The 13569-nt window shown below is 41.6% G+C and overlaps 1 protein-coding gene across 2 annotated transcripts in view; it reads left to right on the top strand.

Moving 5' to 3' along the window:
• TYR (tyrosinase) overlaps positions 1 to 13569 on the top strand; it is a 50670-nt gene that overhangs the window by 16022 nt on the left and 21079 nt on the right. The window contains exons 3-4 of one of the 2 annotated variants that reach the window (XM_052812658.1): positions 5228 to 5375; positions 8771 to 9063. In XM_052812658.1, coding sequence (XP_052668618.1) covers positions 5228 to 5375; positions 8771 to 8879 — 257 coding nt within the window. In that variant the 3' untranslated portion in view covers positions 8880 to 9063. Of the gene's footprint in view, positions 1 to 5227; positions 5376 to 8770; positions 9064 to 13569 lie in introns of those variants that run through there. The other variant, XM_052812657.1, reaches the window with a different exon arrangement.

Here is a 13569-nt window from a genome sequence, read left to right on the forward strand (position 1 = left end):
GAAAAAATCAATGAACATAAGCCAGAAGAACATCACTAACTAACTTCAAAGACCAGCAAGGATATGGCCTTAAAATTCTTTATATCTTCCTTCCTGTTTTAAAGTAGGTGGATCTATCTCACTTGAAATCCTCTAAAATGTGAAATCCTTATTAAAGAAAAAATCATCCCCAGGGAGAGTGGAACTAAATATATCAGCCAGTTGGACTCAGACATAGAATCATAGAATCATTAGGTTGGAAAAGACCTTTAAGATCATCGAGTCCAACCATAAACCTAACACTGCCAAGTCCACCAATAAACCATGTCCCTGTGTGCCACATCTACACATCTTTTCAATACCTCCAGGGATGGTGACTCCACCACTTCCCTGGGCAGCCTATGCCAATGTCTGACAACCCTTTCAGTAAAGAAATATTTCCTAATATCCAACCTAAACCTCCCCTGCCGCAACTTCAGGCCATTTCCTCTCATTTTATCTCCAGCCACCTGACAGAAGAGACCAACCCCCACCTCGCTACAACCCCCTTTCAGGTAGTTGTAGAGAGCGATAAGGTCTCCCCTCAGCCTCCTTTTCTCCAGGCTGAACAACCCCAGTTCCCTCAGCCGCTCCTCACAGGACTTGTGCTCTAGACCTTCACCAGCTTCGTTGCCCTTCTCTGGACACGCTCCAGCACCTCAACGTCTTTCTTGTAGTGAGGGGCCCTGAACACAGGACTCGAGGTGCGGCCTCACCAGTGCCCAGTACAGGGGGACGATCACTGCCCTGCTCCTGCTGGCCACGCTATTTCTGATGCAGGCCAGGATGCCGTTGGCCTTCTTGGTCACCTGGGCACACTGCCAACTCATATTCAGCCGGCTGTTGACCAACACCCCCAGGTCCTTTTCCACCAGGCAGCTTTCCAGCCACTCTTCCCCAAGCCTGTAGCGCTGCATGGGGTTGTTGTGACCCAAGTGCAGGACCCAGCACTGAGCCTTGTTGAACCTCATACAACTGGCCTCGGACCATCAATGCAGCCTGTCCACATCCCTCTGTAGAGCCTTCCTACCCTTGAGCAGATCAACCCTCCCTCCCAACTTGGTGTCATCTGCAAACTTACTGAGGGTGCACTTGATCCCCTCAACGTGCAACATAAAAAGGAGAATTTGACCTTTAAAGTCCCAGCTCTCCTAACCACTGGCCTATAAAGTCATACAAAACTAAAATTTATTTAGTAAGAAAAACAGTTTTGCAGTTAAAAAAACATCTGTAAAACTGTTATGAATATCTCAGTGTTGTTAGGGATGCCACAGATGTTGAGCAGTCCATTAAGATAATCAGCGGAGATAGGATTGTTGGAATGGTTCCTCCATTCCTGTAGCACTGAACACTGCTAATGCTCTCCGAGCCCTGCGTACCCTCTGCTAAGTGTACTTACTTCAGTCAGTGGCAAATGAGCAACCAAGGAAAACACTACCTGCTTTCAATTCATAAAGCTTTGCACTTGACTGATTGTACACGGACTTCTGTGGTCTCTGTTGTTAGATTGTAAAACCCACAGTTAATATAATTAAATACTCTATTAAAAGACACACCTGACCCAACTGCATGTTCAGTGACAACCACCTATATATCATCCTAAAAACTGTCAGGCAGCCTTAGTTTTGAGTGGCGTCATTAGCTCCTCCTATAATAAACTTTGGGCTAAATCCCCATCAGATTTAATTTGGCCTGGCTCCAGTGAAGCTACTTCAAATCCACTGCATCACTGTTACTGTTTTACAGTGCTATGAGCAGCAGCAGAATCATGTTTATGATCTTTTAAAAATGTGATTTTTCTCTTATCGAAATCACTGGTAGAACTTCCATTCACTTCAGTGATGTATGCCCTAATGGCTGTTTCTAATGCACCATAATTAAATGAGGGTTTGAAAGGATGTCTGAATGCTACAGCTTCCTATACTGGCCAGATGATTTAACAGTTCACTGCCATCGGCGGCAGTCCTGCTTCCCTATGCAGTCTTCTACATCCAACAGCCAGTTGCTCTCCCTCCTTTTTCAGTACCTACACTGGTTCTCATCATACCCTTACATGAGATACTGTATCTCAGTAGCCTGGAAAAAACCTGCCATCCCACACTCCAGGGTAGTTTACTGCCAGAGCAGTGAGTTAAATCAGTTCACAGAAGGAGTGACGAGGTGCAGTTAACTCATGGGAGAGGAAGGCACAGCGTGGGGCAAGGCAGGTGGAGGAAGCGGACTTCTCCTATCTAGAGGCAGGGAGCTCTTATCTCAGCTCACTGTGCTTGTAGATCTGTAGCCTCACATTTGCTGTAGAGGTGATTTTACTGCAGCCACCTCAGCAAAGTTTTCCGTACTCTGAAAAAATTCTCATGTTTTCACATATTCTTTTTTAATTGTCTCTACCCCATTTCATAGTATGTCATCCCGAATAGCTGATTGTACTGACACCTATTAAAAAGTCTGAGAGAAAAGAATAAGACCCAGGTTAATAAAATTAAGTGACACCACATTATGGTTTTATTCCTGCTAACTTTACAATTTATATGGAGTTTTCATAACAAGAAATCAGATATTAGAACTTCTCATGCACATGGTTAAACATGATGTCACCTTTGACACTGACTGAATGCACCCCAGTTAACTGGGACCTGGGGGGTGGGGTTGCTAAAGCTGTCCCAGTTACAGAGCTTTTGATTATTAAGATAAATGGCTCATGTGCAGATGTTCCATGAAAAGCTGTCCAGAGCCAAAATGCGTATTCTGTATATTTTTTTATGAATTACTAGATCAAGAGTTTGCAATGTATCAAGAAATTTTAAGAAGTATCCCAAGTGTGATATAAAACATCTAGCCTTCTGCCTAGACTCTGCATAAAGTTTATCTTCCCCTTAAACATACTTATAAAGCAGCTGAATATAAGTGGAAGAGTTGCTTCAGAATGATATACATATAGATCACTTCCATTTAATATTCACAGAAATTTCCTAGTATTGCTGCATCAACTGATCCCAAGGATCATGCACTGTGGCCATCAGCAAAGGCCAAAATTCTTGCCATCGGTTCCTGTGAGTTCTCGCCAGACTGTCAATGTACATCATTCTTCATAGGTGATATTTTAGTCTGCTCTTTCCCCTGATTGACAGCTAAGTGACATAGCATTCACCATCAGACAAATTTCTGTGGGCAAGATTTTCCCTTTGAGAACTTCTGCCCACTTCTGTTTATGTCACCATGCAGTGTCTTCAATAATCCCAGTCAACATCTAATTTATTCAAAACCTGCTGTTATCTGTAGGTGTTAACATGTTCCTCTTTGTCTCCTAAATCCAGACTCACTCCAGCCTGAAATCTTACAATTTTCATCATAAGCCAGCTTTACCTCCTCCAACTGTCCTGATTATGTTTTCTACTCTGACTTCCCTTGAATTTCTCAAAATCTTTGTCATACTATTACAATCAGAAAGATGGATGGTTATTATGGTATATTGGTTCCTAGGTGTCACAGCTATGATTTGATCTTTATTATAATTAGCAGTGTTTTTATGCCAAATGCTTTTCCCTTGTTTGAAGAGGTTAACAGACAAGGCAAAGCCCGATGAGGGAATTTAGAGTGACAAAGCGATGCAATCATTTGATACAGAAGATGAGACTCCCAGTGGTGTCTAAAACTCAGGTTTCCAAGTTCACAGAGTATGACTCTACCCATAAGGCATCTCTAGCCACATCTTAATTAATACTTTGTGTGGCTCAAAGAGGAACAAATCCAAAGAGCAAAACAGTTGGTACTGAGGACCCGACTTCCATGTTATACATGAGGGTTTTGACAGGGAAGGGGTCCTTTCACACTAGCTCTAGTTCAGTCCTATGAACTAAACACCCACTGATCGTTGGCACATTTTAGGTTTCCTCCAAAAGGAATCCAGATTGCAAAGTCAGACATTGCTCTGTGATGTGAGTCGCAGCATGAAACAGGACTGTTGGGAGATTCACTTCAAAAGTATATTGCTGACCCTCATTCAAATGCTAGTTCTTGGTCCAAATAAGTAAGTAAAGCAAGTGTTCACAGTGCGTGAGGCATTTCCCAAAGAGAAGAGCTGTGATCTTTCTTTTCCTTACCTTGCAGACTTGATAAACTGCAACAATATTGGGAAAACACTGAGGATCAGCACAACAAGCATATTGTTCACAGCCCTTTTTATCTGATTATTAAATTGTAAAGATGTTTTAATATGTCTCCACTATGCTTCCTCATCCTACAGCTTACAGAAATTGTGAAAACAAGACATCTTCAGGAACCAAATCAAAGAGAGAGAACAGAGAGGTTTTGTAGTGTGGGTTAAATAGTAGAACTAGCATCAGGTTAAGAAATAGACTGGGAGGACAACATATGTTTCTGCTTTTATTCTCCTGGAAAATCCCAGAGAAGGATCAGATGGTTGACTTTTATTAGGAGTCCTTACAAGTAGGGAGGAAGCTTGGCTGTCAGGATGCTGAGAAGGGCTACCAACATCAGAGATGAGGTATGGACAGGCTACCAAAATAAACACTCATGGAGAGACTCATCTTCTAGTATTTGCTATCTAGGGGTTGGTCTGTGACCTCTTCTCAAAGCCCATATTTTAAGTGTCCTCCAAAATAACAGCAATCCACAGACTTTCATCCTACAAGTCTGACTGTGGAAGATTATTGATTATTTACCAAATCCTTTTGTAAGGATTATATCTTGTATTGTGTTGGCTCCTATCAAGAAAAGAACAAAAAGTGTTCTATAGAGACAAACAATATTAAATGACTGAGTATATGATAAGATAGAATAGCTTGTTTTATCTTAGGAACCTATAAGTATAGAGATCAAAATGAAAATAAAGTGAATAAATTTTCTCAACATGAATAAACGTACACACATAAATGTCTGCAGGGATAACATTGCCTTTTAACAGCCAGACAAAATGGACAAAGAAATTTAAAAATATAAAGCAATTAAGCAGTACATTTGCTGACATGCTGCATTAGCTACATGGCAGGAGTTTTAATTTAGCTTATTCTAATTTCATCTTTGCTATGCCTTTGAAATATATTAGCACTCCTTTACATGTTTTCCTAAGCCGTTGTCTAAAAAGCTGGCTGTAAATGAAGTGAAAGTAGGTACTTTGATCTTGAGTCTTACTGCAAAAAGCGTTATACGCATTGTCATATCAGCATATGATTTCCTTTTGAATATACAGGCTTTGCTGATCCACGGACTGCAATATCAAACATATCTCAAAGTGGTTTGCATAACGCACTTCACATCTACATGAATGGTTCCATGTCCCAAGTACAAGGCTCTGCAAATGATCCTATCTTTGTACTACACCATGCATTTGTTGACAGGTGAGTTTAATTGTTCTCGGTAAAACTCATTCATTTTGTGTTTTTACAGTGTGCTTTTCACTTATATTTCAAAACTGCAAATATTTTACATGCCTTTACATGCGCAGCATTTTCAGACATGTAGAATTGAGGTCTGCTATTATTTGAGAGCAAATGTATTTCCTAACCTGTCTGTATGTTCACTGGATTAAATATAATTTGACAAGTTGACAAATGCATTAAGCTTTTATTACCAAAGTAAAAATAGTCCTTCAATGATGTCACAATGATTAATATATATAGATGTGTATGTCAGGAAGTTTGGACCAAAAGTGCGTGACTCATTTTAACATGACTATAATCAGTTGGAACAATTTCTTTATATTCTAAATGTCAGTGCTGTTTTAATTTCTATTCCATAAGGAAAATCCGAGCATGCTATTCATAAATAAAGAAGAAAAAATCCGTATTTCAGTGTGACAAACAAAATTGTGACTGTCTCTTGATGAAAGAGAAAAGTACAGCTGTGCAGAATGAAAGGAAAACAAACAGAAGAATATCATGTTTATTAATAAGAAAGGGTAGGGGAGCACAGTTTTGCAAGAAAAGAGTGAAATTGCTATATTAAGGACAGCATTCCAAGATTTAATGGTGACTTTAAAAATTTCTTTGTCACTATAATACATGTGAATGGCTACAAACAATTTACTGTGGACGGCATTGCACCAAACTGTGATGACTAAAGAGCAATAAAAAAGGAAGTTAGCTAAGCAAAGGACTGTAAAAGCCACACAAACACTTGTTCTGGAGCAGTTTATATTTTCTTACCAATCTTCCTCTACTTTCCCACCATGCACTGACTGTGACTTGGCTACTGCAATGCTTAGAACAAAAAAACTATTACCCTATACAAACTTCTGGGACTCTTTCATAAATTTTTATGCTCAGAAACCTACTGACTGAGACCCTGCCTGCATGCAGCAAGGCACTTATTCAGATGAAAACCAAAATGGTTTCTTTATTTGGGTCACTGAGGCATGCGGCACGGGAGGGATGCAGATTACATCTTGCAGACATCATCTTGCAGTGAAGTTCTTTAGTTTCAGGCAGCTCACACCAAAACTCTTACATAAAACTTCATCTTATTTAACTAAAAAGCTAACCGAAAGCTAGGTGTAAAAAGACAAATTTGAAGTCAGGCTTTTTCTCCTCAATTTATATATTTAATGAGCCTAATGGTTGTATTCTTCATAGTTCACCTGTCCAGAAATAGGGCATCAAGTCTAAGCAGGTCACCCACGCATCAGTGGAATGGATCCTTCAAAGGGTGACCCACCTGTCTTCTGCTCCTAATACTGTAGGGTATAATTAGCCTTCTGGAGGTGTCAGTTTTGAAACTTCTTTCTGTGAAAAGCTTTTCTTCAGAACATTTTAAAAGTGAAACAGTGTAGCTTAGCTGTGATTTAGCATATCCGCCCATTGACTTCTTGACAGGATGGATGCACAAGGATTTCAGGTGTGGTTACATATTTTGAGTTTGGCACCTGGAAATAAACTTTCCAACATCTAGGCTATTAAAAAATGGATCAGTTGAATATTCAGAGAAAAGGAACACAAAAGAGAAAGCATTATGCTCCGCAGTATCAAAAGAATTGTCTTCCTTAGACATTCACACTTGTATAAGACCTACGCATCTCTTAGCTCCCACTCATTGCAGGGCTTAAGTAGCACCTTGGTCTTCATGCTGACCCCTCCCACAGAGGAATTTCAGTCATAGTCATTATGGGCCCCGGGAATACTTTTCATAACTGTAGTTGTTATCCATTCTAGAAGGTGAAGTTATTTGCAAAAGATAACATCATTAAATCCTACTAGTGTTGAGGAAATAAATCACTGCACAGGCACTGTGGGGGCAATACAGATATCCATGATGCAACCTCGTCCCATCTGTGGCAGAAAGAAGGTTACCAGTGCTCTGCAGCTGCTGTGTATATGGGCTTTAGTATACACGGATGTAAAAACTGATAATAATGCTGCCTTTTGTATAAGTGACAGAAATGCATTAGCATGATTAGGGTTACTTAGCAGCCTTATCCATGACAGATTAATCATGCTTTTAGTTATAATTAATAAGTAGGTGACTGATAGGTACGTACAGTACATTTTAAAAAACCCTCTCCTACATAGACTTTAAATCTGAAGGGTTGCGAAGAAGTTCTTTTCTGAGAGGCAAGCAAGAATAAAAAGAATAGAGGAAACAGAAGAAGCAGTCTCCACAGCAGCAGAGGCATTTTTTTTTTGTCTATATTAACTTTTCTCATTTGGGCAGAACACTTTTAAGCTGATTGCTGGCACTACATTGGGCCAACGGGCTTTTAACTAACTTTTTAACTAAATCTTCTGCCGAGGACAGCATCTCTTCCAGGCCTTGGTGAGAACATGGAGAATTGTGAGATGGGGATTTACTGGCAAGGCATGTAAAAAGACTGGACACCAGCAACCACGGGTCTGCTGCGTCTTGCAAAGGCAGGGAACAGCTCTGTGTCAAGAAATCAAGAATGGTCCAGCACTTTGAGCATCCATGTAGGATCCAAAAGAGGAATTCCTCACTCCACTGCAAATTCCTTGAGTGAAACTGAGCATGCAGTTTGCTCTCCCAAACTCCCATCTCCTGGAGATGTGTCTCCTTCCCATTGATTTCAACAAGACTTTTGAGGAGCTGTTGATCTGAGCTTCAGCTAACCCATCTGTAAAGTGGGTGATATTAGATGCCTACGCAACAGGGACCCTGTCAGGGTAAATGCATTAACGACTGTGAAATGCTCAGTTACGACCATAATAGGAGTGATAGAAGTAAGGCAATAGATCATTGGAACTGATTTTACATAGAAACATATGGTACAGAGGAGGATAAACAAGTGTATACGGAGTCTGCTGACAGGTGTGAGCCAAATGTTAGGAGCTGCTTTCCAAACTGAGCAACAGTCAGCCTCCCATCTGCTACCCCCCAGCCTTTCTGACCCAGGCCTGATGCGCAAAATGAGGGAAGGATGGATGGAGCAGAGGTGTAGTTGAGATCTCTCAGGTGAAAAGTAAAGTGTTTGCTTACAAACACTTCACTTTTTTTTTTAGGTCATTCCCTTTCAGCAGTGGAGAAGTATGAAAGTACCCAGGCAACAGCTCTCTTAGCAGTGATAAATCAGGCTCCTTGCCGCCTTATTTGCTAGCTAGAAGACCTAGGGATCAAACTCCAGTGCTTGGTAAAAGCAGGTGACCACCCTGAAAATTATTAATTGTTAATTGAATGGCTTTAAAAAAAAGAAAAAAGATGCAACAAAATATATATTCAGCAAAAATGAGAGGTTTTTTAGCTCTCTGAAGCATTTCTCTTAATTGCAAATCTCTTTGCTATTCAGATATGCTCTACAGTCAGCACAAGGGAATAACAAGGGAGGAGTCAACCCACTCAAGCTGGAAGGAGCAGCTGCACAAGCAGTGAAAGCAAGGGCCCACAGTCCCACTTGAACTCACTAGGGTGTTTTCTGTGCTCTGAAAAGGAACTCTTTCCTCTCTGCTGACTCTTTCAGTCCCTCCACCCCTATAGCCACATAGTATCTTCATCTGTTCTCCTTGCACTTCTGTCCTTTAAATGTTTCCTCCATCTTTCTTCTCATTTGTTCTGTACCTTTCTTCTCCTTGACTTCCACACACGACCCCAGCAATTCCCCTTGAAAACTGCAAGAAAAACTAAATAGCAATGGGGAAAAAAAGTTGCCATTAAAGATCTCCATACTACTTTATACCTGTACAGCAGCTAATGCAATAGGGCTCCAGTTCTCAAATAATTTCTAAGTTCTGAAGTAATGGACAGGGTTTATTACAATATGGATGACTTCCAAAGTCCCTGATTTCAGAACAAGCAATTTAGAACTGATTTTCTAGAAACACACAATAGGGTGTAGGATTTCAGTCTCTTGCATCTCTAAAGTCCAGTCTTGTTAGACTATTGTACAGATATTCCCAGATTGTCAGTTCTAGTGATGCCACCACTACAGGACCTTTTTTCTCCAGCTTTCGTGAGTAACCACACAGCTCAGAATACTGCTGCAATCGTCATTGCATTAACCCAATGCTCTGCCCAGGTGTTCCTCTCTGTTCATACCCTTCTAACATTTCTTTGCTCTCTGTCACATCAGATGAACTGCCGGTCTCTATTTTCAAAGCTCTTCACTGCCCATCCCCAAATCATTCCTTGTTCATTGTTAAGGAACTCACTCACCGCTCCAATAAGTTCATTATATCAGTCTCTATCGTACATCTGTTTGGCATTCAGGCAAGTCTCTTCATACTCCTCCTGGTTGGGCATTGTTCACCCTCACACACACAGATTCAGTGGCTGTTCTTCCATTCGACATGGCACTTGCAGAAAAGCTCACACATTAGTAAGCTGTATCCTTCACTTAGTGGGTGGACCGTTGCAGTCCCACTGCATGGTTCCCTAGTCCTCCTCCCATCTGTTTGTAGCTATCTGTTGTCCCTTGTCCTATGTGTATATTTTAAGCTCTGTCATTAAGGGACTGTCTAATTGCACTGATCTGTGCAGCACCTGGCATGTTCTTAGCCTCTGACTATGGCTCTCAGGTATCAAAGCAATGTGAGCAACAGCAGATACCAATCGCTTCATTTGCAGTGATATGAAATGGCAATGACAAGAGACAGCTGGACATCCCTATGCTGATCTTATTGCTTCAGTTACTCTTTTGCTTGCTATCACACGGGACTAAATTTTTGCATCAAAGAGACAAAACCTTCAGGGCTGGGGTGCGCGCGTGTGTATTTGTGTGTGTACATGCACTCTGCTAAAAGTAATCCAAGTCAAGCATAAGGTCGCATAGGGAATGGAGACACTCTCATTTACAGCCACTTACATACATGCACACTTCCAAGCGGGTGCAGAAGAAACTCTCCTACGCATCAGCTTCAGAGCCCAATGAAAATGCCACAAATTCTGCCTAATCAAGGCAAATGTCTCTGTGCTGTTCAGCAACATCAGCTGCCATAAACTCCTCTGCAGGATGCTAAAATAACCCCTTCAGTGGCAGGCTGGAGCTGGGAGCTTTAGGAAATGCCAGACTGGCTTATCTGAGGATCTAACAATAAAATGTTCCTTATCACATTGCTTATCAGTAAAGGGTTAAACTGAAAAGCATGTATGGAGCAATCTGTTAAAAAATGTATTAGAACCCCAAAACTACACATCCTGATTTGCATGCCAGCAATGCCTCATTCCCTAAGCCAACTTTATGGACAATTTCAGTCCCTGTGGACTCAATATATTCACCCTCATGCCAGTCCCTTCTTCCACTCCATAGAACAAAAGTTAGCATTATGTCAAAAGTGATTTTATTGGAAAATACTTTAGCAAGAGGAAATTTGATTTTCACTCCCAGGAGATGTCAAAATAAAAGCTTCTTATTTTTACTCTGGTTTTGAAACAGAACATTTTCATTTTCTCTTAAATGTCATCTCAGTTTTTTTAAACCAAAAAATGGCATGAGAAAAACCCAGTTGTTCTCTTGTTTTGAAATGTTGACAGGAAACAAGAATTTTTTTTAGCACTTAAAAACTATTTGCTTCAAGAATTTGGAACATTTGGAGTGAAAGCACTCAAAAAGAACCATTAGAAATTCTTGTAAGTCAACACTGGGTTTCCAGACTTGTTTAATACATGAAATAAGAGTCATTCCTTACCCTGAACTCTCTCCAGTGGGAGACAACACAGACAAAGCATGAGGCCAAGGAATTATTTTCCCCATTTGGTATACGGAAACTTAGAGACACCAAAACAAGTGACTTAAGCACAGCTGAGATGGATATTGTAATAAAATGATACATCATCTAATAATAAAGCGGTGTAAAATGGAGAAATTACTGCATAAACACTAAAGGTATGATTAATTTTCTTCCCTGATATGGGCACAGCAAGACTCTTATTGCTTTCTGAGGTGTGTTTGCAAAAAACGATGACACAGCCTAAAAGTTGTATTTTTCTGGAGCTGAATGGACTATGGCTTGGAGCCACATGAAATCTGTTAGACTAAGGCAGGTCAAGAGGCTGCCATTAGCAATATACCTCCTCCCACAGTAACAGTAAACTCACAGTGCTTCTGCATCATGTCAGCTCAGGATCTTACAGTCTGTGCCCAGCACTGCATCCTCCCACTGCCTGCATAAAGGCAGTGAATGACATGAAGTCATCTCCGTAATTGTCCCTGGCACGAAGGTGAAACACAGATAAAGTCCTTCCACTCAGTGAAACCATGAACATCACTGAGCTACTGCTATGCCCAGGGGTAAGCAAGTACCGCTTTTATGAGTGAAGCCCCTGGGATTTGCTCCTGACCTGGGGATGTTTTGCACCATTTCCAGAACAGAGCTGAGATGACGGTGTGTAGCCCCTAATTCTCCCAAATACTACTTTACCTCCTAAAAGCTTTTGCATTTTGCTAATATATCTTTTGATATCTGGCAGTTGAGTGAAATCTTGTGGAAGCTGGTGAGTGTTACAGTCCTTTCTTACTCAGGATACATGTCCATAAACTTTAGGTTGCCTTTTGGAATTAAACAGCTGGATTATAAAGTGCTACTGCACAAAAAAAGAACCATGTTCATGGTGTGGCAGAGATGGGAGTGGTGGAAGGGTATTGGTGGGGGCTGTATGGTTTCAGTGGGACTGTATGCACATGCTGAATGCATGCAAGAAGGATAAAGAGGGAAAAAAAACACTTCAGAAGCAGACAGGGAAGGCAGCAGGAAGCCAAGGACAGCTGGAGAAGCACTTAAAAGTGATCATTGTGGAGTAGTAGCACAATATCCAAAGAAGCCCCCGTAAACCATTTGATCTGTAGGGCTATGAGTAGTGAGGAGCACTGTGTAGGAGATTACCTTGGCCCTCCTGTCCCAGAGAGCTCCCTTGTCCCCTGGCACCTGGGTGAGTGAGGGCATCAGCACTGGAGCTGCAGACCTGCTCACACTGTAACCATCCATTAACATGGAGGCCTGCATCCGAGCCACAGCTGGTGGAGCTGCTGGTTTCTCCCACTAAGGAAACACACCTTCAGCATTGGCTAAGCTGTATTCTTCTTGAGCTACAATGCAGACATCTCCTTTTGAGCCCCACTTATAGTCAGTAAGACTACAGTCAAAGAGTTACTGACTAGCGACTGGTTCAGATGCAAACATCTCTGCTGAGGCACCTTTTTATCTTTTTTGATTGGATGAGTCCACTCAAAATACTTCTTTTTATCTCTGCACAATACTTAGCACAGAGGGCTTGTCTAAACCCAAGTTCAGAAATTACTCTAATACAAAGACCCAGAACACATGTAACGCTCAAGGTGTATGACCCATTACTTGTGTGTGTAATAAGACTGAGCCTGGGAAAGTTATCTCCCCACCTCCAAAGCCCTTGGGGCAATTAATTACATTTTTGCAATGCATCCTGGGTGGCAGTTGCCTCTCCTACCTGCCTCGTGTATATTACGTGGCTCCTACCGGGAAGGGAGTCCTGATCAGCATGCACAGCTACGTCCCACCAGCAGGCTCTGCGACATGGCAGCAAGGTAGCCCAGCTCTCATCCCTCTCTGATCCTTAACAAAATCACCTCGTTACCAGCAGCTGCTGTGCTGGATGTCACCGTGTCACAGAAACCAGCTTTGTTTTACCAGGAGGGACATCAGAGGAAGGAAACTGCTCTCCAGCAGAGCGTTTCATATGAGGGTGAGCCAGGAACGACTTCGGTCGCCAGCTTTATTGGCACACAAAAACTCCTACAACAAGTATGAGATACAGAGCAAATCAGTACTGAAGGGGTGGGAAACTCGAGCATGGAAATTTTTAGAAATGAAAGCAGGGAAGGATTTGTCTTAACTTTGTTTCCCCTTGGGGATGTCTACAAACATGCAGGAGGACACACACTCCCTCTGTTACCACAGGTCCTTGGCTGGCACTGAACTGGAGCTGTTAACCTTCCCCTCTTAACCTCTCAGGCTTAGTAGCACGTTAACCAGAGGTACTCAGCTTGTTTGATGGAGCTGACTCACTCAAAGTGGGCTTAGTATGTGGGTAGAGTGAGTTCACATCTACTGCAAAATACCACATAAATATATCTATGGAAAACAGAGTGTAAGTGGGAAGGTTGGGGTGTTGCTGAGA

The sequence above is a fragment of the Harpia harpyja genome, chromosome 17 (assembly GCF_026419915.1).
Source record: "Harpia harpyja isolate bHarHar1 chromosome 17, bHarHar1 primary haplotype, whole genome shotgun sequence".
NCBI classification, from domain to species: domain Eukaryota; kingdom Metazoa; phylum Chordata; class Aves; order Accipitriformes; family Accipitridae; genus Harpia; species Harpia harpyja.